Source organism: Alligator mississippiensis, chromosome 4 (assembly GCF_030867095.1).
Source record: "Alligator mississippiensis isolate rAllMis1 chromosome 4, rAllMis1, whole genome shotgun sequence".
In the NCBI taxonomy this organism is placed as follows: Eukaryota; Metazoa; Chordata; order Crocodylia; family Alligatoridae; genus Alligator; species Alligator mississippiensis.
Genome location: NC_081827.1, coordinates 165,688,658 through 165,715,883, shown reverse-complemented (window position 1 = coordinate 165,715,883; position 27,226 = coordinate 165,688,658). Strand labels below are relative to the sequence as shown.

General features: G+C 41.9%; 1 protein-coding gene across 1 annotated transcript; it reads right to left on the bottom strand.

Moving 5' to 3' along the window:
* Positions 1–753: 753 nt before the first annotated feature.
* Positions 754–25,062, bottom strand: MED1 (mediator complex subunit 1). Its single transcript, XM_006274976.4, has 17 exons — positions 24,866–25,062; positions 22,117–22,223; positions 21,150–21,228; positions 20,561–20,615; positions 20,303–20,435; positions 19,496–19,524; positions 18,918–18,989; positions 17,400–17,474; positions 16,238–16,311; positions 15,740–15,829; positions 14,487–14,598; positions 13,334–13,458; positions 13,054–13,172; positions 11,050–11,251; positions 10,749–10,844; positions 10,521–10,626; positions 754–7,242 (listed from the first exon to the last, which is right to left on the bottom strand). Exons 1-17 carry the CDS (start codon positions 24,891–24,893, stop codon positions 3,996–3,998), a joined length of 4,749 nt encoding a protein of 1,582 aa, XP_006275038.2. The 5' UTR covers positions 24,894–25,062; the 3' UTR covers positions 754–3,995.
* Between the last annotated feature and the right edge of the window lie 2,164 nt (positions 25,063–27,226).

The following is a 27,226-nucleotide window of genomic DNA, read 5'->3' as shown; positions in this document are numbered from 1 at the left end:
TAAATGCAAAACTCTAGATCTCTTGGTTCAGAGATGATACCTTTTATTCAGCCAACTAAGAAATCAGAAAAAAGATTACCTTGTTCCTTTCCAGTGATTTCTTAACCAGCCTGAACAGAAGCTGTGCCTTCCTCCATGCATGTACAGAGCATGCTGCAACGTGTTCTACCAGAACTCGTAACAAAGTTCCTCTAAATGGTGGAAATGCCATTAGGTCTTCAGTTCTCCCTTAAGAAAGGGCTAGCCTCACAAGCTACATAGCACTAGGGAAGAAAGATTTCTTTATTCTGCTATGATATCAGTTTAAGGATGCAATTCTAAGAAGAAGCAATGCAAATTACTGGCCAAGACCTGCTGCTGTGATTTCAGGATATACAATACAGTAGATAGCTTGGAAAATGAGAAACAGGTAGCAGCATCCAGTGATTCTTGTCCACTGCCGGCCTGGCATTAATCAGGCTACCAATGGGTACTATCACAGATTAGAATGTACTAATACTTAGTGCCTTGCCGTCTTCTGCCTTAGCATGTCCTCTGCATGGAGGATATTTAGGGGACAACCCTACACTTTGCTGTGGCTATACAACCAGAATTTTCCTGTACCTTCAATATGCAAAGCACAAACATTAAATGAGGCAAAAGCATCTGTCCCATAATGTGAGAACTCAACTCACAACCTCAACTCACACATTTCTGTTAAGACAGCTGTAGGGAGGCAGAATGTCCTCTTAAATAATACAGGTGACACAAACATTCTTACCAAAGAAATTTATTTGCATGTAAATAAACATGTTCTTTGCAATATTTCCAAAAAGTTGAAAGTACACTCTACATCAAAAAAGAATGAAAAAATTAGCAGGAAATATTTACACAGTTGCCCACAAAAAAGCAAACTTCAAGACACATATTTACATAATGACCATGTAGGAAAGAACCATTTTCTTTTAATCTCAATGTACATTTCTTAACCTGAGATTAAAAGGTTTGGCTTATTTTATTTTGTTTATACATATATCTTTCCAATACTGAAAGATGTAAAATATTGTAGATAATAAGCAAAAATATTTTTAAAATAAAACATTTTTGAGAGACCAAGCATTTTACATGTAAAATGTCTGTGGAATATTGACACGTGTACCTCTTCTCTAATCAGTGCAATGGAAGCATCATGCATCTGTTGCCTGACTTTTAATAGTTATCTTTCTCCCATACTTAGTGTCAAATAAATGATGAATCAAAGGGAAAAAATTATAGTGCAGTACAATGGATTAAAAAAACCTTGTTTACCTGCTATAACCACAGTTTGGGACTCAGTTTCTCTTGCAGCACTTGATGTCAACAGAGGCTTAAAGAGGATGCAACTTTGTTCCCTGTATTTCTTTAGGTGTTAGCAATGCTCACCTTTTACAGGAACAATTTAGAACATTGAACTTGGGTCTTGGGTAAGCAGGGAAGGAAATACGTTCAGTCATTTCAGTTAAAATACCCTTATAATTTTAACCTGTATGCTTTGGGAAGCTGAACAGTGTTTTTGTTTAAAATAATCTTCTCCTATATTTTGTTAAAACACCATTACATGAAACACTTGTTTCATGGGAATCCAATGAAGCACCCTTTGAAATCCCAAATCCTGCACCAATTTTGTAAAAGTGCTATCAGATTCTGTAAAGCCTTCACACAAACCAAAACAATTCAAAGGGCTCTTTTAAAACAAAGTAACTTCAATGAGAGGGACAAAATTAAAACAGACAACCTGTTGGAGTCTGAACAGGTATTTTTTCCAAGAAGCAGCAGCTGTAGCAGGGTCTCAAGATAAAGTCATCTGGTGTTGTATTTCGTACATCCTCTTCACAGACACCTCAGTCATACGATTCTGATGCTGCATAAGATAATGTCATTTGCTCCAGGTTTAGACTTTATTTACTATTTTCTATCATCTCAGTAAATGAAGATGGGAGCATTGGTGAGAGGGAAACTATGGTATGCAGACCACTGGGAGCAAGGGATGAAGATTGGAAAATACAAGAAGGGAGAGATCACCAGTTATAGAAAGTATTAAGAGAAATTCACAACTGCTGCTTTCCATATAATAGCAATTTCAGCATATATCACAAAATTAAGTTGAGGACAGGAAGAATGGAAAAGCCATTTGTTTAACTAACTAGCTGAGTAGAAGCCATTCTGCCAAAATAATATGCGCTCCACTGGCTTTGGACAAACCCAGAAAAGAGAAGCTGTTTGCCCTGAAAGTTGACAAGGGGTTGGACTATATGCAAGACTGGAAGTTTCAGCAGTTTGAAGGAAACCTACAAAATAAGGTCTTTTTCATACTGCCAGTCCAGAGTATTCTCCAGTCCACAGGTGAAATCCTGCCCTCACTGAAGTCAATGTGAAAACTCAGTGAGGCCAGAATTTCAGACTGTGTGATTGCCTATGAGACCTAAAGGGAGAAGATTGCACAGTACTTTTTATATACTGTATTTGAGTACATGAAGGCTTTTCCATGTCTCCTCCCCATGAACATCATTTTAACTGCTTTCATTCATAAAATAAATTCTTCATTCTTATCCTGTTAGGGAACAGGATTAGGAGACCTTGCCTGCCCTTTGCTCTAAAGTCTTGGGACAGAGGAAAATCCACCACTTGGGGAAGTTGCTGCTTATATTGCTGTGAAGTTTTACAGACAACAGACCACTCTGGTCTGCTTTTCAGCAGCATTAAGTACTAACACCAGCGCATTAGTGATTCATGCATACTGGTGAACTAAAAATCCCCAAAGAAGTGGGGGGAGAATGCTTGTGCGTGTTAACAGCATTGCTGATGATGAAAAACGTACTGCACAAAGTTTAAAAAATGCCCTTGGCACCATTACAACAGAAAAGATATTTTAAAATAAGGCCAGATTCTGCAGCATATTTGTAAGTGTTTGCAGGATTCAGCCTTAAACACATTGCTGTGAAGGCTGTTTGTCTAAATGAAGTATTGGCGGGATTCTGCGGAATTTCATTTGCTGTAAATCAAACAGTGCTCAGATTAAGATAATAGAAACCAGAGGGTCACTATTTTGTTTGCAATTTAATTTTGCTCCAAAGTTGTCTGAGATTTTACCAACTTCACCAAAGCTACAGTGGCTGCACACGTCCAGAGCATTTCAAGTCCCCAGATTCTAATCAAACTCCCACTTTCCTAAGTCCCTTTGAGCCCTAAATCATACAATTAAAACGTAAAGACTGCATGAAAGCAAGCAGCACAAGGCATTCAAATATGGACATAAATAAATAGCTAAAACAAAAAGGAAATCCAACATAGACAAATATCCTTCATCAATTCAACCCGGAATAAAATCTTACTGTTCATCAGAACATAGTGTCTGATTTTGCCTTGATGCTGATACTAGAGGAACATGAAGGACCTCAGCACCTCAAAGAATCAGAGACTGAATGATGAAGTAAAAAAAAAATAAAAAAATTTAAAAAGCATTTTTTTCCTGAAAGCATCCCACAATAACAGAAAAAACCAAGCCCCAATTATTAAAATATGCCTTAAAATAATTATCTTAAAACTTCCTAAAAATAAACTTATGATGAAAGGGGAAAAGGGGGGCAGTAGAAATATGATTCTCCCAGAATAACCTAGGTTTTTGTGTTTGCACCAATTTAGGGTCTGCTCTTGCACTTACATGCATACTTATTTTGTACCCATTAACTGTCATGGGGACTATTAACACATGTAAAATTAAGCATAAATGTAAGTGTCTGCAGGATCAAGGCCACAGTCAGGAAAGTGGTTTGCCATCTGAGATGCCATTCACCATCACAGATCAGCAGTCACAGGTGTTCTGTTCAGGTTTTTGATATCCTCAGCAATACTTTTTGCTGTTTATAACATTGTCTTTTAAGGTAAGCGTGGTAGGTCTGAAATGAATGGTTCTTTGTTTTCCATCTTTAGAACCCAGTCAGTGCTGTACACACCTCATCTTTTAAATTAAAAAAAAATTAATTGCCAATTAGAGCAACATCCATGAGGTCATCATCTTCCTCCCCAATCAAGAAATCGGGGCTTGGCCGAGATGGCCTATCAGCTGACAGAATACCACTGCTCGTCATGGACAGAGACTGGTCAGAAGAAATAGGTGATTTAGACCAGCTTTCTGGTTTAATGCTATGAGACTTCTTCTTGTCTCTGTCCTTGTCACGATCCCTCTCTCTGTCACGATCTTTGTCTTTCACTTTCTTCTTCTCTTTTTTGTGCTTCTTATGCTTTTCTGAGCTATATTCTGGCAGAGGCCTAATTCCATCATCAGAGCTGGGGCTGTTCTGATAGGATTTCTCTGCTATGGAGGAGCCAGACTCGCTCTCACTGTCTATGTTTTGGGGAGTATATGCTGGTGACTTACTGTGGCTGGGTGAGCAACGTTCATGCTTTGGAGTAGACCCACTGATCAAAGGGGAGCCATAGCTTTTGGAAGAGGCCATCTGAGGCCGCAAGCTATCCCCACCACCTTCCCCGGGTTTCTGCAAGGTTACTTTGGCTTTAATGCTAGGGGAGCCACCATCATGTTTGCTGATGATAATCTTGGCCACACCAGTGCTTCCAACATTTTTGGAATCTGAAGTCTTTTTGGAAGAGTCAACAGATCCTCCGGAAACAGAGACTTTAGATTTGTCTTTGTCACTTTTCTCCCGCTTCCCCTGGAACTCGCCTCCAGACATGTTGTGTTTGGAGGACATAGTATGGCTTGAGGAATTGGAACTCGGCCCCATCTGTCCATCCATTGGATCTTCACCACCAGGCCCACTAGTGACAACCCCATGTTTAAGTTTATCTATGACTGCAGTCAGAGATGGCTTCTTGTTTCTGCTGGGAGATTTGCCTTTGGAGCTTCCATGCTGGTTTTGAGATGAAGACATGGAAGAACCACTCGATGAAAAGGAAGATGAAGATGCTGTTGAAGAGTTTGATGAAGGTGGTGGTTTCTGGGACATGGATCCAGAGGAACCCATTCCTGAAGAAGACTTCATACTTGAGCTTGATCCCGTCCCAGACATATGCGAACCTCCAGAACCTGAACTGATAGGTGATTTTGCTTTCGATGATGGGGGAGTACCAGGAACAGGTTTCATTGGAGAGGCAAGCTTGTCAGAACCCCCTGAAGGTCTAGAATGAGAAGGAGAAATGTTTGGTTTACTCATTGAAGGGTTCATAAGCGATGAAGGTTTTCCTTGAGGTTTCATCTTAGTACCTCCAGAACTGCTGCTGAGGCCATGTTTGGTGATGGGAGAGGATCCAGGCTTTCCCACGGACTGAGCTGAGCTTTTCGACTGTCCTGAACCAGAGCCACCCTGGCTTGAGTAGAGGCTGCTGCTCATCTTTGAGCCAGAAGACCCTTCAGATTTGCTGCTTTTTATTTTGCCTGAGGTGGAAGAAGAGGAGGAGGAAGAAGAGGAGGAATGGCTATGATGGCTTTTGCTGCTCGAGGAGGAGACTGAGCCACTACTTGTATACTGTCCATGCGAAGAAGGTTTGCCAACAGTCACTGTCCCTTTTGGGATCTGAATTGTGATTTTTGGAATAGGAGGAGTAGCTACCCCAGGGGGAGTCTGGGATCTGCCTGAACTTCCAGGAGATTTTGACCCACCTGTGCTTGCTGGTGGAGTGAAAGGCCTGTTAGATGTACTGTGAGATGGAGACTTCCCTTCTGTGTCTGCCTTCTTCCGTTTTGGAAGCTTTTCTTTACTTTTACCATCACTAGAGGGGGTCCGGCTGCGTTTTCCTGGCTTACCATCTAGCCCAGGCCCTGATAAGCTACTCCCAGAACCATTGCCTTCCTTTACCCGTTTCTGAGGCTTTTCCTTTCCCAAATCTCCTGTGCTTAATAAAGGGCTCTGGCTTCCACTGTGATGCTCCATAATGTCAGAGGACCCCAGTGCTTTGCTCGCAGATGCAATAATACTAAAGTCAACTGTGTCTGCCTGACTGCTTCCTTTAAATTTATTTTCTCCTCCATCACCCCCCAACACTTGCACTCCTAAAGTACTTAGAGGCTGGGGTGCATAGCCCTTAAAATCATCAGCATCTCCACTCTGGCTGCTCTCATCAAAGTACTCCTCCCCAAAACCACTTTGACTCTGACTGTTCAGTAAGTCAGGATTGAAATCTACTCCATCTGGGAAAAAATGATTTGAAGAATCACTGTTGGGGCTCACGGCAGCATCTGCTATAAGGTCTGCTGGATCAGTGTATGGGTTCTCACTATTGTTTGTCTGAAACACATCTGGGTCAAAGAGGGCACTTTGTGAATGTCCTGAACTAGAAGAGTCTCTTACTGGAGTACCGATGGGCGGACAGTCATCATTAGTACTGGGTAGCTTGGAAGCCTCCTCTGCTATATCTGAAAGGATATCAGTAACATCAGCTCCAATGCTGTCTGAACTGGAAAGCCGAACCATCCTCTGAATACTGGGCTGTGGGTGAGGTATAGACTGTGGGTATGTAGTAGGTGGAGTGCTACACTGACTGGGCGCTGGAGTAATATGAGGGGTATCCAGTGTATCTGCGGTCATGTTGACATCAAAAATTGGGTTCTGAGAATCAACGTCCATTGAAAACAGTTCTCTCTGAAAATCATCCTCAGTCTGATGCTTGGGCTTGTCTGCCGGTATGCGTGATTTTTTTTTCTTTTGCTTATTCCCCCCAGGGCCCATTTCCATTCTGGGGGAGCCAGAAGACGAGTTCTGCCTTTCGAGAGGGCTGCTCCCATACAGAGTGGAGAAATCCTGAGGGGGATTGTCTTTAAGAAGGTTCATGAGCATGGGGTGGTTCTTGGTGTTGCTTGCTGGTGAGGATACTGGTGGTGGTGTGTGATGGGGAGGGGTTGGACTTGAGCCAATGGCAGAGCCCACATTCCCTGTGATCTGCAACAAACTAGTGAGAATTGGGTTCTGAGACACTTTGCTGAAGTCCTCCCCATGGCCCACTGAGTCATGCCTCTCTTTCATGCTCATGCTCATATTAAACAAGGTAGTGATGGGCCCCCCAGGAAAAGTGTTTGTTGGTGTGGTGGTACCACTCATTGGGTTGCTGCCTGTGGTCATGCCATACCCGGGGCTGCTGGCTGGGGGAAGGTTTTTCTTCACCATATCTTCTACTGTCTCTGCAATGAGGGACAGGGCGGGAGTATCTGCCTGAATGGTTTCTGCTTTCCTACGAATAGCTCTCATGGTCACAGGAATGGACATACATCTGCAAGACACAAGATGCAAAGGGTTTAGCATGCATTTTGCTTCTCTATAGCAGCTTTCATGTAAGGCATTCTTAGACCTTTAAAGGACTTGTAGTAGCCCAGCAAGGTAGGAACTCTTCCCATTTTGCAGGATGGGGTGGTGGGGGGACAAGACTAATACAAATGGAAAGAAACTTGCCCAACATCAAATGCACAAGGCAGCAAGAGAGCTAAGAATTGTTGGAATTTAGGGGCTTAAAGCTTGGCTGTATCTATTTACAGGCAGCAGAGAACAGTCCCTCTGTGTATTACCTGGATTAATACAGTGCCCTTCATTTCTTATTACAAGTATTAAACTTTAATATATTAATGACTGAGTAACATCTGCCTACTGAGAAAAAGGAATGTTTTTGTAGTTCAAACACAAGAATGTGAGTAATGTGACCTGGGGTTTTACTTCTCACTCTGCTACCAACAATTGTCTAACCATGGCAAACTCAATTTAACATTTCTGGGCCTCAAGCTCTCTCAGACGTAAAATTAAATAATACTATGCACCCGTGAAGGTAGATAATTCATTAATTAATATTTATAAAGAACACAGGAGATCTTCAAAGAAAAGTTTCTACATAGGTACAGAGAATTATAACAACTTGTAGGGTTCTAAATGCCTCCAATATTGCCTGGAGTTGAATAATTCTGATAAAAATGAGGTGTCAAACTCACCTGGGCTCTGCAGGCTAGTTGAATGGTGCAGAGCCAGTCCATGGGCCAGATCAAATCCACAGACCCCCTCTCCTCCCCACTTCCCTAGTAGTTTGGATCAAGCACTTGACTCCAGTCATCTGGGACCCATGCTACATGCAACACAGATCCCAGATGAGCCAAAGAGATGCTGCACTGCATGTGGTACCTGGCCCAGCGCAACTGTGCCACATGTGATGACCACTCTGGGAACCACACCACAAATGGCACATGTTCCAGCCAGCCCAGGACCTGCACTGCATGTGGCACTCACAGGTGCTGTGTGTAGGGTGGGTCCCAGACTGGCTGGAGTAGACACTACATGTGGTGCAGTCCAGTCAGGGCAGGCAACATGTGTAGTGTACACTTATTCCAGGTGCCCCAAGATCTCTGGAACATGCACCCCTGTGCCATATATTTGATACCCCTGTGATAAAGCATACGTGTGAATGGCAGGTTTACAGGGTTATTTCAAGTGTCAGAATCAGGACCTTTTAACTCTAACAGTGGAAAACTCTGAAAGTAATTTCAGTATGAAGCATGAAAATGAATGTCCATGAGGGGCATGTCCACAAGGGGCCAGCAAGGGAGGTTATGCTTAGGGGCAACCAACATGGGTTCATTAAAGGCAGATTCTGTCAGACCAACTTGGTGGCCTATGATCAGGTCACAAAATCCTTAGACGCAGGGGTAGCAGTGGACGTAGTCTTTCTGGACTTCAGGAAGGCCTTCGACACTGTCTCTCACCCCATTCTAAACTAGGGGACTGTGGTGTCAACATCTACACTGTCAAATGGGTTGCTAACTGGCTGGAGGGCCGCACCCAGAGAGTGATGGTGGATAGGTCACTTTTGACCTGGAGGGATGTGGGCAGTGGGGTCCCCCAGGGCTCGGTCCTCGGACCCGCGCTGTTCAACATCTTCATCAGTGATCTGGACGAGGGGGTAAAAAGCACCCTATTCAAATTTGCTGATGACACTAAGATGTGGGGGGATGTGGGCACGCTAGAAGGGAGGAATAGGTTGCAATTGGACCTAGACAGGTTACAGCGGTGGGCAGATGAGAACAGGCTAGGCTTCAACGCTGACAAGTGCAAGGTGCTGCGCCTGGAAAGGAAGAACCAGCAGCATACCTACAGGCTGGGGAACTCCCTTGTCAGTGCAGAGGCAGAAAAGGATCTTGGAATCATTATTGATGCCAAAATGAACGTGGGCCGACAGTGTGGGGACAGGGTCAGGAAGGCCAACCACACCTTGTCATGCATCCACAGATGCATCTCAAGCAGGTCCAAGGAGGTGATCCTTCCCCTCTATGCGACACTGATCAGGCTGCAGTTGGAGTACTGCATCCAGTTCTGGGCGCCGCACTTCAGGAGGGATGTGGACAGCATTGAGAGGGTTCAGAGGAGGGCCACCTGCATGATCAGGGGGCAGCAGGGCAGGCCCTACGAGGAGAGGCTAAGGGACCTGAACCTGTTCAGCCTCCACAAGAGAAGGCTGAGGGGGGATCTAGTGGCCTGTTACAAACTAGTCAGAGGGGACCAGCAGGCACTGGGGGAGTCCCTGTTCCCCCGAGCACTACCAGGAGTGACTAGAAATAACAGTCACAAGCTGGCACAGGGTAGATTCAGACTAGACATCAGGAGGCGCTACTTCACAGTCAGGGCAGCTAGGACGTGGAACCAACTTCCAAGCAAAGTGGTGCTGGCTTCTACCCTGGGGGTCTTTAAGAGGAAGTTAGACGAACACCTTGCTGGGGTCATTTGACCCCAGTACTTTTTCCAGCCGTGGCAGGGGGTTAGACTGATGATCTGCTCAGGTCCCTTCTGACCCTACCAACTATGAAACTATGGAATACAACTAAGACAGGAGTTCAGAATATTAGTACTTATTAAGGTCTGTAGTTGCTGTTGTAGCAGCAGTTATAGCAGAAACTCAGTTCCAGCCTTAATAATACTCTGGCCTCACTTTTCCTCACCACCCAAATCTGTAAACAAAAGGATGAATTGCTCCTAGAATTACACCACCCAAAAATGGAACTATTTCAGTGTAATTTGCAAAGTTTTGAGATGCAGAATGCAAGTCTGGTTTTAATACTATTATAAGTGGATTTGAGAAGGCTGAAAATCAATGCCACAGATCACTGATTATCAAAATTAATACTGCTACTGCTCCCCACTGCCAAACTTTCAAGCTCTACAGAGCTGGATTGGGCCCACCAGCCAGAACCAGCCTGCAGACAGACCCAGCACTGGCACCCAGACCTGCTCATCTGGCCCAGGGAGGCAAAAAGGTTTGGCATTCCTGGTTTAGATTTTTGATGCAGCTTCTATTATTCAATATTGGAAAGCGACAAGTTTTCAGCAATTTAGGCATTCCTTTTGGCCAAACCTTTTATCGTATTTTATAAGTAATTGTGGAGACGATAGCTTAACCAAAAGAGGTGGCAATCTGATCTTTCTGAAGAATGAAAGCTGGAGAACCAGCATCCTGTGATGATGTTCTGTAAATGATACTCTAACTTCTAATAGTAGTATAAAAAAAGCATGGCTTACCTTTGAACAACTTTGGCAATGAAGTCATCTGTACAGATGAGAGCATCAGAGAGCCCTTTATATAGTTTACAGTTCACATGTGTGGAATCCTGCACATCCATTACCACTGAAAGACAAGGAAAAAGGCATTTGGGAGAAATTAAACTTCTGACTGTTGCGGGAAAAGTCCTGTCTTCCTCTAAAATCTATCTAGAAACACGCTTATGCTTTTTATAGAACCTGACTTACCACACACAAGGGAATCATTCACAGGATGCTGAAAGGATACACTGAAACAGGAATCAGAAAGAGGACACACTTCAAATTGCAGGATCCCAGGAGAATCTGAAAGACACGGGAGGCTGGTAAATAAGTGCAGCAAAAGTGAGAAACAAAGGCTCAAACTTGAATAACCTCATATAAGAAGGAATAAGAAAACAGTAAAGAAAAGCAATCTGGGTTTCTTAATTCCCACTCCCCAGGTCGATACTAACAATCAACAGAAAATAACACAAGATTTTCTCTTAAATAAAATCAAAGCGACACCTACCTTCTTTTAAAACAGTTCGCTTGACACAACTACCAATCAGCGTGTTGTAGGCCACTTGATGCCTGATCAAATTGAGGATGAGGGGGACCCTGCCAGGATGTTGGAAGGCAATTTTACTAATGAGGGTTCCTTGTAGACTTCTGCCATCTGGTAGAGGAGCATCCTTGTTCAGGAAATAGCAGTGCTGCTGCCCTGGAAGAGCCTGAGAAACAATCCCTGCTTTACTCCAATTGGTGCTGGATACAAGGTAGTGATAGACATCTGCCAAAGAAAGCGCAGCTCCAAAATGCGTGCCATGCTAAGCTACCTTTTTGGTTGGAAAGAGTATAAATGGTGGGGACATACATTCTGAAAATAAGACCTTTTTATAAACTGACTACAAACCTGACCAAGCAGAACAAGAGAGTGCTGCCATGAAATTTTTTACATCACTTTCCACTTCTATAGTGTTTTCTGGTGGAGGATCTCAAAGCACTTCTGCACATAGTAACTTTACTACCCTCTTATGAGGTTGTTAATATTGTGTCCTTTCCACAGCTGGGGAAAGAGAGGCACAAAAAATGAAATCCCAGCCCCACTGATATCAGTGAGAGTTATCATTGATTTCTACGGAGCCAGGATTACACCCCAAGTGATAAAGTAGTGTATCTAAAAGTCACATGATTGAGACAGTGGAAGGGCCATGCAGAGAACCCAGGGGCACTTGTTATTAGACTTCTGTTCTTCTGGCTGGAGTGACATTTGAATTTTCATGTTTTTTTTCAGTTTTACAACTAGAAAGTCACTCCTCCCTCATTCTGCAGTAAATGCACAAAGTTAATTTGAACAGCAGTAAGACTCTCATGTGCCTTCAAAACTCAAATAATTCCACATTAATATTGAACATTTAGAGTGCTGACAGATATGGGGGGAAAAACCCAAAACGCTCTACTGGAAGCAGCAGCGTGTTACTTCAACTGGGCTCTGCAGCATCTGTATAGATCGGGCACTGCAGAAGAGCTTTTTGGTGCTATTAAAAGCTCCACTAAAGCACCCGATCTCTACAGATGTTGGGAAAGGCGTGTGAAACTAATGAGCTGCCTCTTCTGGACATGTGCTGGGCTCGGCATGGAAGCACTCCAAGTTTAAAGTGAAGTGCTATTCCCCCCCACCCCAACATCTGCAAGCAGCCTTAGCTGGCCATTTTGAGACAATGTTGGCAAGCTCAATGCAAACTACATCTTTCAACACAGTTGCCAATCTTTTACCTCCATAAATTAGCTACTAGGTCTTTAGCCAGAACAGTCACACATTGAGATCTAGTGATTTAATATAAAGCCAATATATGGAACACTATATAATTTTGGCTACCTTTGAGAGGACTGAGTAGCTAGAACTACAATTAAAAAGGCTAACCTATCCTTGGAAGAACCAGTTCCAAGAGCATGTGTACAAACCTGAAGAGTTACTTTATGAAATGTTATCAAACCAAACAGCTGCTATTCTCTGGTCAATTTAGCTTATACACTCCAAAGATTTTTTTTTTTTAATATGATTCTTTGCCAAATGGAAGCATTGAACAAGAAAACCCAACGGATACAGACCACATGCCTGGTGGGTATTTTTACTTACAGTACGACACAGCAGTGCACAACCTTTTTGAGATACCATATGGAATAAAGCATTCCAAAGTTGCAAACAAACACTATTGTGGCAGTCCACTTGAAGACAAGTCCACATTCAAAGCAGAACAACTTTCTAGTTTAGCTACTGTGGTACTGTGTTTTGGTGCGGCTTTTAGCATTCAGTGCTAGAATAACTTAAGCCCTGCCTGCACACAAAAATTGTGCCACTTTAACTATATGGTATGACTCTATATACAGTAGGAGTATATCAGTAATATTATGCTGATAAAAAAAGTCATGCCCTAACCAACAACTACACAGACACAACTGTCCTTGATAGTTTCCACACCCAGCATTTCTAGTTTTCTTCAAGTTTCTCCAACCATCATGACATACTTACTGCATAGAAGCGCATGTTGTGGTTTAAAGGTACAGAATCTGTCTCCTTGGATAACTCAAATTGTGTAATCAGCTCATACAGGGGGACAAATGCTGGTGGGGTGTCAAACAATGGAATTCCTGAGGACACAAATACAACATAACAAACAAATCATACAGCTAAAGAGACCAGTATTCGATGAAAGAAAAGACCTAATAGTTAGGAGAATAATCCAATCGTCAACAGTATGCACAAAATATGTTTAAAAATGTGGCAATTATATAACAAAGTAGTAGCTTACCTGTGCAGCTCTGAAGTTTCTGAATGAAAGCTTGGGATACTGGAATAGGTCGTGGGAACTTCAAGAAGAAGCATGCTGGCAAATCAACACTGTTGGCACTGGTGACTGATGAAAAGGATGGAGTCCTAAAATAGTGAATTTTTGTAACATTTTATTGTACAGGCAGTCCTTGACTTACAACGTTTCGCACTTACGATGTTTATAAATTGACACCATTTTAACTTTACAACGTCAGTTTCAACTTACAATGCTTGATCTGATGTGACGCCACGCTAGCGAACAAGTTCGCTGCGTCGCTCATCTCCCTGGAGAACATCTGTCCAAACTTCCTTGGACACTTTTTTTAAGAAAGCAGACAAGACTCCAGAAAAACCTGCAGCTAAGACCCCTGAGAAGACTAGCCAAGAGCCCTTCAAAAAGTCCAACCAAAAGCCCTTCAAAATGTCCAGCAAAGTCACCTCAAAGAAGTCCTTCCAAATCAATATGATTGCTATTTACAATATAAATACATTAATGTAGCTATATTACTCATCTATAACTGATCGAGTACAAAATTTTGGGGTACTTTTGGTGAAAATGGGATATTGGGCCTTGATTCAGGAACCAATCCTCCATTTATAACATTGTTTCTTATGAGAAAATTGGTTCCGAGTTACAACGTTTCAACTTAAGATGTGGTTTTCAGGAACAAATTGTGTCGCAAGTCTGAGGACTGCCTGTACCTAGAATTAGTAGGCATGTATCTACCCTGACTATCACAGGTCCTGACTTACAGGCAGGTAGGATGGCTGTGCAAGTCAGGACAGTATTACAATACATTCAGAAAAAAATATTTTTGGAGTGAGCAAATATTTTGAATTTCAGGTGCAAATTTTATTCTTTATCCCAAAACAGGTAACTTGTTTATGCCTTTTGAAAAATTAAGACATTAACTTAGCACCTTAAAAACATGTTTTAATCGTGCCTCCACTGCAGGTTATTTCTTAGACTAGGGGCAACATCAAAATCATATTAGTAATGATAAGACACCATGCAGTCATCACCATGCAGACATCATAGTCATACCAGTGACTGAAAGAGGGCCCAAATATTGACACAGTTAGATTTTGTAGAAGGCCAGTATTAAAGGTCTGGCAATGTCTCCTTTCCTTACCCTTTGTTGTCAACAGGATGGGACCCCATAATTAATGGTGCAATGGGGAGTTTGTACATCGCTAAGGTTCCTTCGATTGTTACTGATACATTCAAGCCTAAAGACCGAGGAACTAGAAAAAGGAGGGAAGAAAAAAAAGAGAATGTATCAAACAGTAATGAGTGTTATGAGTTAAATACTACTTCCATGTAAATGATATTTGTGCATGTAGCATCTTACAGTCTAATCTAATTTAAAAGTGCTACTTCTATTCTAATATTCTGGGTGTGGGTCTATTACTTGTCAGTTTTATATGGATTTGCAAGCATGGATTACGTTTCTGTATGCACAATCATTTATCATTTTTTGGCTGATTCCCAGTGTATCATTTCTCTGAAATCACTTCACCTTCTCTAGATGCTATCAAACCCTTGTTTTATTGTCAAGACAGGGGCAGAAATAAACCTACAGTTGGACATCCAAGATGAAATACATCCTTGCACAAAGAACCAGCAGACCTATTTTGAGGGTTTAAGTGATGCATTGGCTTCATTCTGATCATCTTCCCAAGAGTAAATTTCAGCCTCAAAGAGCAATTATATTCAGGAAAAGGGAGGAGTGAGCCAGGTTTTACTTGTGCACTTATTGAAGTCCTCAGCCACCTGATTTTCTCATTTTGAAAAGTGACAAGTGCATAGCTGTAATTCTCTGATCCCTGCCTGGCTAACCCCAGCACAAGACCTAGAGTAGCAGAGGGCCTACTCTAACTTTTGTCACTGCTGTAAGGTCCATAAAAGACCATGGACTTTGACAGTGGATGATCAAAGATGCTGAAGGTCTACTTCACCACATCTGTCCTGCCCTTGGAACACTCCTGGCATACTCATTCTCTCCTGTTATGCTACATGGGAAGAGATCAGTTTGTTTTTGGAACCAGCAAAGACACCTTTGCCAAATCACACAGCTAAAGATGCAGTGCATAATTCTTCTATGTAAAGGAAACACTTCACTTAAGGCCATTTTTGTTCTATGCTTACACAGAAGAATAAACATGGTTACCTTCAGAATATACACTCTTCTCAAAAAATGGAAATTCTATAAAATAGATAATTAGTTGCTTAATCAATAAGAAAGCTGCCTCCTTCTAACATATTTTTGCCACCTACTTCATAGAAAAATGTAAACAAAAAACTTTGAATAAATCTGAAAAAAATCTCACTTGTGTCTAAAATACGATAATCAATCAGCAGCCAAAAGCAGCCTTTAAGACCTACCATTGTTATCATGTAGAGCAATGGGGGCCCTGGTACCATCTTCAAACAGATCATATGGGGAAATGTAATACTTGAGGTTCATAAGATGACCTGTGGAAAATGGGCATGTCAATGAGTGGGCTGGTGGCTCCAGTGAGTCTGATATTCATAGTCACCAGCAATCATACCAAAGTCATCTCTCAGTACTATAAATCTAGCAAAGTATGACGCTGTGACTCCATCCAGAAAACATCAATGCCAGTAGAGAGAAACTGTGTATTGTAAAGCCAGTGTGATGACAAATACTTGGCAAAAAAAGCTGACAATGAGATTCTTACAAATATATCAACTGCTGCCACTTCCACTATAACAACTCTTATTCATTATTAGTGCTTGTCTATGGATGGCAGCAGAGACTCCTATGATGGATCCATACACTTGAATAAAAGCTAGTTTATAGACAAATAAAAACTGTCTATTAAATCCTTTTGTATTGCTAAACAGAAGGAAGAGAAATACCTCCACTTCGTGGGGTGAGATACCCAACACTGCCATGCAAAATCTTGTCAAGGGGACTTGCGTTGGTAGCTTGCCTTAAAAAGAGAGAGAGAGGGGGAAAGAGAAAGAGAATCATGGATTTATAAGATGCCAGAACACAGCTGAAATCTAACACCTTAAAGGAGACACTAGCACACAATTCAAAGTCAAGCAAAGGAGAATTCCTTTTACTTCGCACTATAGTTGGAAAATATCTAAAAGCACTGGCAAAAAGGAGAATTAATTCACTTCTTAGCATAGGGGGTGTTTAGTCCACTGAATACATCAAGGACTGCTAGTGATTCCCAATCTCTTTTGTTGACAACCCCTCTGCAATGGATTAGTGCAGGCATTTTCAACCTTTTTTTAGTCTAAGTAACCCTTGGTGGCCAGACACCGAGGTGGGGTGGAGAGGGGTGCATGCGTGGCTGGACACAGAGCACGAAGGCAGGGACAGTGCGCGGGCAGGTGGGGACAGAGCACTGCTGCCTCCCAGGAGCAGGGGTGGAGCAGGGAAGCTCATTGGGCTGGTGTGTGGTGGCAGTGGCCACTGCGTGCGAGCTTCCTTGCCCCACAGAGGGGCGCTGCTGCCCTCACCCCACCCTGGCCCTTCTCGTGGGAGGCGGCAGCGTTCTGTCCCCGCCTGCATGCACGCACCCCCTAGAACTGGCCCAAGCACTCCCAGGGGTATGCACACCCCCGGTTGACAACCCCTGGATTAGTGAAGGGGAAAATCAATGCCCACTCCAGTAACAATGTCTGCCAAAGTTGCTGTGTCAGAGATTGCTTTAGTCAACTTCTCCCCATGCTCCCCTTTTCTATCTGTATTCTCAACTTCTGCGCTGCTCCACTTTCTATTTTAACTGCTTATTCTGTAGTTAAACATTGTCATTAGTTAAATCTAACGATGAATATTGAGAGCATTCTTTTTCAACTTCCTGTTGTACTGAATTGTTTTAATCTTGGTGTCAGCTTTAGCAGGAACTCAGAATAAACAGGCATTGACTGCCATATCACAAATCCATACAAAAGAATTTTTCCTCAACATACAGCTCATGAATGACTAGTAACAATAAGAGAGACTGAACTTGAGAATGGAACCTATAGAATAATGAAGAAAAATCCACATTTTAGAGGTTCTTACCAATACATTGATGCCATCTTAATGAGATCCAGCTCCAAGGACTGTAGAGCCAAGTACATTTTAGTTTTAAGCTTGCTGGGGAAAAAATGAGAAAAAATAAATGAGAGTTCAGGAAACTGCACAAGTACATCCAGACACACAACCTGACCTGCAGGCAAACAAGGGGAACTCCTAGCTGACTAATTTTAGTATTTTCTAACAAAGCCCATCCTTAACATTTAAAGATAACACAGAATTCAAAGTTACTCAGATTTACAGATTAAATCCATTGTTAGAAGTAAAACCTGAATTGTCCCAGTACTGTGATTAAAGCAACTGAAAATATACAATTCTTCTTTCAGGTTACTGTTACATTGCAATTGTGGTAAAGACGTATGAAAACTGAATGATACGATGTCTCAAATATTAGGAGGTTTGATTGTTGTGGTTGTTTTCAGGTAAGGGGTATCAAGCAAATAGGTGTCAGTATATATACTTGATTTGTCTTCTGTGTACTGCATGATTTGAGAAAAAAAGAAAAAGGAACTTGAGTACACATCTTCACTTCTTAAATAAAAAAAAAAAATCACACAGCAGTGGAGGAAATTAAAAAAAGTGTTTATGCTTAGTAGTAATTCATCATAAATTCATCTGATATGTTCATCTGGAAGATGCAACCTTGCTAGGCAGCAATGCTCTGAGATCAAGAGAGCATAGACTTATATGTAAAATGGCACAATACTCTCTAATGACTATACCAGCAAGGTTCTGAGTTATCTTCTGAAAGATGCTGAGCACTTCCTATTCTCTCTGAGGTCAACAAAAGCTGTGCCAGAGTTGGCACATTTAAAACCAAGCCACTTATTTGGATTTAGGAGTGTGAGCTAGAGCTTGCTTTTTTTTAATTTTGCCCATCATGAATTTTTTTTTTCATTTAAGAGCAAATAAGCAAAATATATTCCCCCTGCAGCTGCCCCCAAATTAAACACTCTTGTTAGCAGTGAGAACCAGAGAGAAAATAGAACAGAAAATAATGTGAAACTGATTAATTTAGCTTCATTGTTTAACCAGAAATTAAGTGAATGGAAATTCACAGCATGCATGCAGAATGAGATTACAAAGATTCCTTCAGTAAAAATGTGGACCTTAATTCTGCAGCTATGTACATACTAGTACACAGTGGCACTCCTCACATACATAAATTAGAACAGAATTGGGGTGTTAGTAAAGATATTTGTTGATATAGTTATTTTTATAGTATCCTTTAGATGCTGTATTCCTGCATGCATGGAGACAGATGGCAAACACAATAAAAAACAGTTTGCAAATCTCTTAGTGCAAAACAATAGAAGGACTGCCAAACAGATGACATTACAATGTGTTATAGATTTGTAATTTAGGCTCCTTTATTCCAAACCTATGCATGCATTTAAACACACAAATGTTCCCACTGAAGCCAACAGCATGTGATTAAGGGCTTGCAGAACTGTTGCACACTCATATCAAAAATACTAAATATAGTAAATGCTATATTCTTACTTGTCTCCTGGCAATTTATACAGGTTCACAAGTCCTTTCAGATGCTTAGAGAATTCATCAAAGTTTTTCTCTCTAGAAGGGAAAAAAATGGTAATTTTATAGTAATTTATAATAGATTAGGATTTATTATTTATTTATTCATTTTTTAGGAATTATTGCCTTTATAAACAGTTCTTAAATCAGTTAGGAATATACTTGAGTTATCCGGAATTTGAGAAAAATGTGTTTCTTAAATTTTTGCAGTACACTATCATTTTTTCGCTTAGTGATATTCTGTTCCAAGTAACTGAGAAAAAAAGGTCCTTTAAACTTATCCTAAAATCTTTCTGCAAAGAACAATGGTCAAAGGCAATTTTGTGGCATCACACAACAAGCAGGCATGATGATCTGACTCAGAAATCACAGAGCTAAATATAGCCAGAAAACCTCTTGTAAAGTACATAGACTTTGGGGTGGTAGCATGTTTGTGTGTGGGGGAGGTGGGAGGGAAACAGTTAATGAATGCCACAATGTGTAGGGCACAAAACAATGCTGTTGATCAGTATCCTAGGAACTCAATGAACAACCTTTTTGCTCACCTCAGATGTTGCACCAGCTCTGGACAGCTCTGAAACAAAAAACAAGAAAAATACATTCATTCCAAATTAATCTGCTTTAAACCTTTTCATGACTAAAAAATACAAGGACAGAATGAGATTATTGAGAATCATCTTTTGCTGAGAAGCAATTTAAACACTCCCTGCTCTGCACCTGTATGCTTCCAATGCCCTGTCTGTCAACCACTTCCAACACAAATTCAAGCTACTACTACAGGATTAACTTAAACTACAGTTTTCAAACCTGGGGACTTTATGTTGAACATCTATATCCATATATACACATCTAATAAACGTATCTTGCTTTTCAGAAGTTCAGACAAAACATACAGGTGCCAGCAGTCTAGGAGGAAAAAAATCATGTCAGCTTTTTAACATACCTAACTCTAGGCTTCCATGTTTATACATCTTCTATTCACAAAACTCTGATTTATAATGAAAACACCCTCCCAGCTCATGAAGGGAAACAGATGAACAACAAAAAACAGCATTTTTTTTGTCAATTGATTATACTGGAATTTGAAGAACAATATGAACTATTATTTAAGTGATCCCAATTCAGATGCACAGAGTTTAAATAAACACCGTTAGGAATCAAAAGGAATTACTCCATGAAGGGTTTCACCTTTTGCTGGAAAAGTGAGAATAGTTTTTTTGGGGATTTTTTTTTTGTTTGGACGAGAGAAACATATTCCACACAATCAATTCCCTGAGTTTGTACTGAGGGGAGACAAATTGACAGACTGTGTCTTTGACATTACCCATCTTCTTTTTATTGGTAATACATACCACAGGATTTTCTCCATGGTGAGCCACCTTGACATCACACAGCAGCCCTGTAGAATCTAAGTGGACTTCCACATAGAACATGTCTGAAGTGATGTAACATTCAGTGCCATTTGCACTAAGGTGAGATCCAAGGCTTACATACAAAACAAAACAAAAATTGCAATGAGATGCACACAAAAAACAATCAAAACAGCAGTGAGATTACGATGATCCTGTACAGATACACAGGAAATGCCTTGGCCACGAAAGACGACTTACCCATTCTGTCTAGCTATAGATTCCAAGCGATCTGTCATGGCGGGAAGGGATGATACTAGAACAAGACAGAAAGGCAAGTTTAATCTGAGTTTATATTCCCCCAGTGTACTTCTCTGGCATTAAGTCAGTCTCAACTAGCCACTCACTCCTACACAAGACATTATTATCTGCCTGCAACATGACATCTGTGTGTGTGCATATACATGAATGATCAACATTCAAAATATAGGCAAAACAATTTTTAAGACAAAAAAAAAATTATTGCCCAGAATCACAAGTATAAAGAGGAAACAAATTTTCTTCTGTGTTTCCAGACAAGTCAGTTTGGGTTGGAACCATGCACAATAGTCTAAAATAAAATATTTACCTTAAGTATAATGTCGGTACTCACAATGCAGCATTGTGACTGACGGAAGAAGTAAACGTGTGTGATAAGTAAATCCACACATACCCCCCAAACACAAAATGAAACGAGTTTGATAAGGTTTTGTTTTAATGTTTAATAATTCAACCATGTTCTGTTGTGAAACATGCAAAAAACCACATGCGAGTATATCTGTATAGGTATATTTTCAAGGAATTTGCCAACCTTTCAATGCCTTCTGCAAAGTCTCCAAACAGCTCACCAGATGTTGATGCCCTCCGGAGTTCATCACAACACGTTTTTCCTGAATCAGAAGAGGGAAAACAACTATCTGTATGCAATGTTCAGTGAGATGGAGTCGTCATAACTATTATTCAGGGCCAAATGTTGTTTATTCAGACAATTTAAAGTTAATTAAATCCTCTCCCAAAATTACTTTTCCAATTAGATCCCTAAAAGGAGAGTAGCGTATCTAGACTACTTACAGAGGTTTCAAGAAATGCCCTTTTTTCCCCCTTAAACTGCTGAGTGACCTGGAAGAATGGACTGCAAAAACTGAGAATTTACCAGGAGAAATAGAGATTCAGCAAAGCATGCACTGTTTTGTAATGCATGAAGACTCTAGGTAACTTTTTCCGTCCCAGAACCACCATTTTGATGAACACGTCAACTGAGCTGTGGCATTGAATTACAAATACAATTGAGAAAGGAACAACATGCCTAACATTTGTAATAGTCATATTTTTATTTCACAAAACCAGCTGTACTCTTATCAGAAATGGAGACTAATAGAGACTGTGCTGCACAACCATGTTAATAGCCATCTGCCTAAGGGTCCTCAATTCTCAGTAGTGACTGTATTCCAGGGGTTATAAGTGAGACTCTATATGCGACTACCTATGTTCCATTTTGTCCCTTTATGCTATAAATATAGTTTACCTTTTTGTGTGTCTGCTTCCCCTTTGCCATCTTACCTATTTAGGTTACAAGCTTTGTGAAGTGGGAATTTTCTCTCCCCAAGCAAAACAGGGTCCCTAATCTTGTTTGGGGCCTGTGAGCACTACTAATATGATCCTTCCTCCTGAGGTTTAATACTTCGTAAAGTACATTCAGATAACTGGCTGCCAGGTGCTAACAAAGTATGAATCATAAAAAGACTATGTAATATCACCAATCTCTCGAAAACTCTCACCATGACTTGACGGACAAGCTTCACAGTTTCAGTCCAAGGTCTGTTCTGGTTAAACTTTGCATGAAGTCTTTCCAAGAGAGAACTCATCTTGTTCAGCTTCTCTGCTTCTATGGGACAAATTACAGAAGACATCTCATTCAGGACCTGCTGCAATTTAATGTTAATTCAAACAACACAAAACTTTTACAGACACAAACCCCCCCTTCATCTAAAAGATCCGCCATTCCATCTCAATGTTAGGGTAAACCACAACTTTGAAAAATCTTTTTACTGATTATACACACACACTTTTAAGACCTGCTGAAGGCTCATGGGAAAGACCTGAAGTAGCAACAGATCTTTGAAGAGGAGTGGTTAAATCTCCTGGTTTTCATAGCACTGAACATGCATATGCAGTTTGTTTTTCAACTCTGAGTTCTGCTGAGAACTTTATAAGGCAAAAATACTTCCACAGACTCCTCCTTACTCCCAAAACCCTAATCACACTCTATGTTTCGAACTTTTTCATTTGTGGACTGACCACCTGAAAAGAAGCTGTGGACCCAAATCTGAGAGCCATTATACTCACATTTTTGCTCTAAATTGTTTTTAAGAATACCTTCGTAACACGCAGTGAAGGGTGAATCACCAGCCTATAAAGACTCCAGCTGGAACCCACTTAAAATGAAGGACCTGACTGAGGCAGTGACAGCTGGAATGCAACACAGGCCAACAACTACCAATGCTGCAGAGAGCTGGGACTTCTATGACTTAAAGGAGTTCTGATCTTACTCATACTAGAGACCCATGGGTTGGCATCTTCTGTGGGTGGGTGCCTGCAGGATACAGAGGTGTCCTTGAATCTGGATAGCAATCTGCATACTGCAACACAATGAAACAACTAGCAACTTCAGTTTCACTTCCCAGCAAACAGGGTTTCATGGTATTCCATCAACTTTAAAACTTAAGAAACAAGTTTTATGCATCTCAATTTCTCTGTTATTTGGTGGGGGGTTACAGCGCTTTTTTACTGTGTGTTAAAAGTGCTTTGGTCTTCAGTACTGCAATGGAAAAGAAGCTTATAAACTACAGAGAAACTGATGATGCAGTGGAAACACTGTCATTGACTATACAAAGGGTATTATCAAATGCATGAAGTAAACAAGCTGAAACAACAGAGAAAATAGTTTTCCTTACTCTCTAGTTATGAGTATCTTCTGTGATATTTGTAAAAATTGGGGATAACACTTGTCTAAAAATAGTTTTAAGTGGTGTCCCTTTCACTAGATATGGAGCAGGCTTCTCTAAAGCTAGACCCTGGAGTTTAAGCAAAGTCATCCCCGTTTGTTTTGGCAACTTCAACTGAGGTGTCCAGTTCAAGGTAAACCTAGGATTAAAACTTTAATGGCACAAGTTCCTATTTGTGTAAATATGTTAGGGGCATTTCAAAACTCAGTTTGGGAATTGTATTATGCCATAAACTTAATATTGAATGCATCTGCAGGTCCACATGCAGAAAACAGTTCTTTAAAATGGCTGGTACAAATTTCCAGATAATGGATGACATCCTGGGTCCACTGGGATGCAGTAGAAGTTCTGCATTTGACATCAACAGAAGCAGAATTTCAGCCAGAGTATAGTCTTTTATTTCCTTCAGAAACTGAGGAAGTCAACTATCCCTGCTTAGCAGCTGGCACCAGATGTCACCAAAAAAAAGAAAAGTAACCTGTCTGTCAGACTAGCTATTAATTTTAGTTCTTCTTTTTAATTTACATTGAAAGCATGATGATTATTAGTTTTGCAGAAGAGGTGGATTTAGACATGCCTTATATTTGTGTGTTTAATATGTTCGTGGATTGTTTCTGATACACATTAAAAAAATTTTTTTTGAACCAATTAACACAGCAGAACTGAAACCCTCAGAATGAATCCATGCCCATTTGATGTATACAGGGGCAAATTATATATAGGGAAGAACTCTAAGCTCTAGAAACCATTTCCCTTACTGCACAGAACAGGTTCCCAAACTCTGCCCTACTAAAAGCTGTGCTGACATCATGATAGCAACTAAATGGATCTGCTCAACTTGCCTAAGTTGGGGCAAATGGCAGCTGTCATCACCTTTCACAGAGGTGCAGCCAATAAGGCTGCAAGTCACACAACATGAAGGTCCATCTCAACCCAAGGCAGCTGTTCTGGCTTACACACCACACGGTCACCTGCACCAACACAGTTTTGGGCACCTTCATATTCTGTAAACCACGAGGCTGCTCAGCTCCAGGTGAAACATCCCGTCCTTGGCACATACACTCCTCTCCCATCCGGGTGCAGCAGCACATGCCAGAAGCCCCTTAGCTACCAGCAAGCGCTCCCTACCAAGGGGTTTGGACTAGCACGGGCAGCAGTGCCCGATTCTGGCTGCAGGTAAAAGAGCACAACCCTGTCTTCCGGTCGCCTCCTGGGCAGCTCAGCCGTGGCTTCATACAGGGCACCAACCCGTGCGCTACGGGTCCCTGACATGCTCCTGAGGACAGATGGATGCTGCCCTGAAACCTACTGGGAGGGGGGAAATGGTCCTTCATCCCCCTGGGGACTTGAGGGTAGGGACTGCTGGCTTTCCAGGGAAAAGGATGTGTGGGCTGCCGCCTGCCCTGGAGATGAGCATCTCCCTGTCCCCGCCCCGGCAGCGCCCCCTCCCCCGCCCCCGCGGGCAGCCTCGTTCTGAGCGAGGGGCTGGGGGCGCAGCCTCGCTCTGGCCCCAGGCACTCACCCTCAGCGCCCCCCTGAGCCGCCTTCATCCTGCAGGCGGGCGCAGGACGGCGATGGGGAAGGGAGGAGGGGCGGGCCCCGGGGCAGGCCGCAGGTGCCTACTCGCGTCGAGCGGCTCCCCGCGGCCAGGCCCCCCCCCCGCACGGGAGAAGCCTCAGTCCGCGGCCGCTGCCGCCATCCCAACGGCCATAGCTAATCTCCAAACTGCGCGACACTTCCGCATTCTCGCGAGAGCCTGGAAATCTCGCAAGAGAGCAGCGAGCGGAGCATGCTTGCGCCGACATCTCGCGGGATCTGGAGCACCAGCTCGGCTTCTGTACAACTTCCCTTCCCCACTCTAGGCATTTGGGCTTTTGCGCTCGGCTGCGGGGCCGAAGCCTCTACTTGATAGTAGCTGCCCCTGAGACTTCTTTGCAGTTCGAAAGAGCTACGGAGATGTAACAGTAATTACACGGGGAGGAGAACTAAATATTTCAAATACCGAGTCGGGCAGGAGCGATGGTGGAGCCGCGATGGGCCAGAAGCCAGGCTAGAGGCACAGATTTCTTAGGGCGATACCTTTAATTGGACCAGTTGGGTGGATAGGATGGAGTTAGGCAATACTTTCTTCTTCAGAGAGTGCATCTAACTCCACTCCGCCTGTACAGCTGGTCCAATAAAAGGTATCTCCATAAGAAATCCTTGCTTTGTACAGCAATGTTCCCACTGTGTTACTTTTTTTTTTTTTTGGACTATTTGTAAATCTCAGCTGTTCCAGGAAGGTGGCTAGCAGACTTTTCACTTATCTCACTGTGCTGAGATGGCAGGCAGTAGACTTACTGTACTGCTTCTTCTCACTCATTGACTCCTCAATCTATATTTTCACTGACTACCTGTCTTGTATGCATACCAGCCCAGCCCCTGGCTTTTTTACTTTTCATTCCATCCAGGAAGAGCACACAGCAACTGCTGAAACTTCCTTAGCCTGACGAAGGGTTTTTGAACCCGAAAGCTTGCCTAATTATTATTTTCCAACTATTTGGGTTGGTCTAATAAAAGATATCAGATTCACCCAAGGAACCTTGTCTGCCTATGTTCTTAGACCAACACGGCTACAACCTACATCCCTGTACTGCTTCTGAGCACTCCTTTTAAGTCTGAGATCAGATAAATGCTGCTTTAGCATACATGCCAATGTTGCTACGGTCCCAGCCTCCTTCTGCACAGGGCCACATCATCTGACCTGTGAGGCTCCACACTGGCAGTAGTGTTAAACACTACAGCTCTAGGAACACTTAGCTTTGCTATCACTTCCTTATCACCAAATTTCTGTGCCTGTGGGGAGTCCCACAGGCCAGGTGACATGGCTGTGGGCCAGGTGTGACCTTTGGACCAGAGGTTGAACACCACTGATGTAATACAAAAGGAACATACCCAGCACATAACTGGAAGCTGACAGCGGTTGATAAAACAGTACCATAAACACTGTGCTTTAAGTCTAAACATACATCCAATGAGCCCTTAACTTGGTCTAGGTACTATCAAACAAAGTGTTAAAGATATTACTTTAATCTTAAAATCAAGTGTAATGGGGCAAACCATAACAGCTTTCTAAATGCATTAAATACTTTTACCTCCCATCTCTTTAGAAGGACTTTTTCCCCTTCTCCCATACCTCCACTTTATTCATTCAAGTTCAGTACAGAGTACAATACTATTAACATACTTTGCATTTCTTTTTCACCAGAGAAAAACGTTTTTTACAAACAGTAAATTGCACAACACCCAAAGATAGAAGCACTGCAAAGGGGGGTGGGGAGGAGGGGAGGAAGAGAGAGAGAGAAGGGGGGGGGGGAACCAAGATTAGCAGCATTCCACTTAGAGCTCTTCTTTCTGCTTTCTTTTAGCACGTAATTTCAGTTTTCCCACTATCAAGATCCAAATTTACATTTCTAGCTCATCACTATGGACAGAAAAATTGATATTGTCAATTCCCTTCCACAAAACCTGAAAAAAACCATCAGGTTCACCTTTGTAGAATGACAAAATACTAATGTCAGAGACAAACCCAGCCTTTCTTTGAAAAGGGCCAGCCCACCTTATGGCTTCCTCTTAACACACCACAGCTGAAGATGTTCTGTTCTTTGACCACCAGATGAGGTGACCTGTTTGAGTGGGGTAGGAGTTCTTCCTGTTTCCTGAGTAAGACATTTCATCTCCTTCAGTGGCCAAGTATACAAGGTATCTACATCTTTATGAGGTAGTGAATACAAATTAATTGTTTTAAATTCCACTGAGACTATATGATAAAATTGTAGTCATGTGCTACTTTGTTAAAAAGAAATTGCTACCTAGGATTTACAATAACTACTGCTTTATACAA

Bases quoted from the DNA above. Each gene is read 5' to 3' on its own strand.
- MED1 (XM_006274976.4), bottom strand. From the start codon at position 24,893: ATGAAGGCGGCTCAGGGGGGCGCTGAGG. The intron at 16,312-17,399 runs GTAAGAACCTCT...TCTCTTTTTAAG, and splicing joins AAGATGGCATCAATGTATTG to GCAAGCTACCAACGCAAGTC. The intron at 11,252-13,053 runs GTAAGTATGTCA...ATTGTTTCTCAG, and splicing joins ACAACATGCGCTTCTATGCA to GCTCTTCCAGGGCAGCAGCA.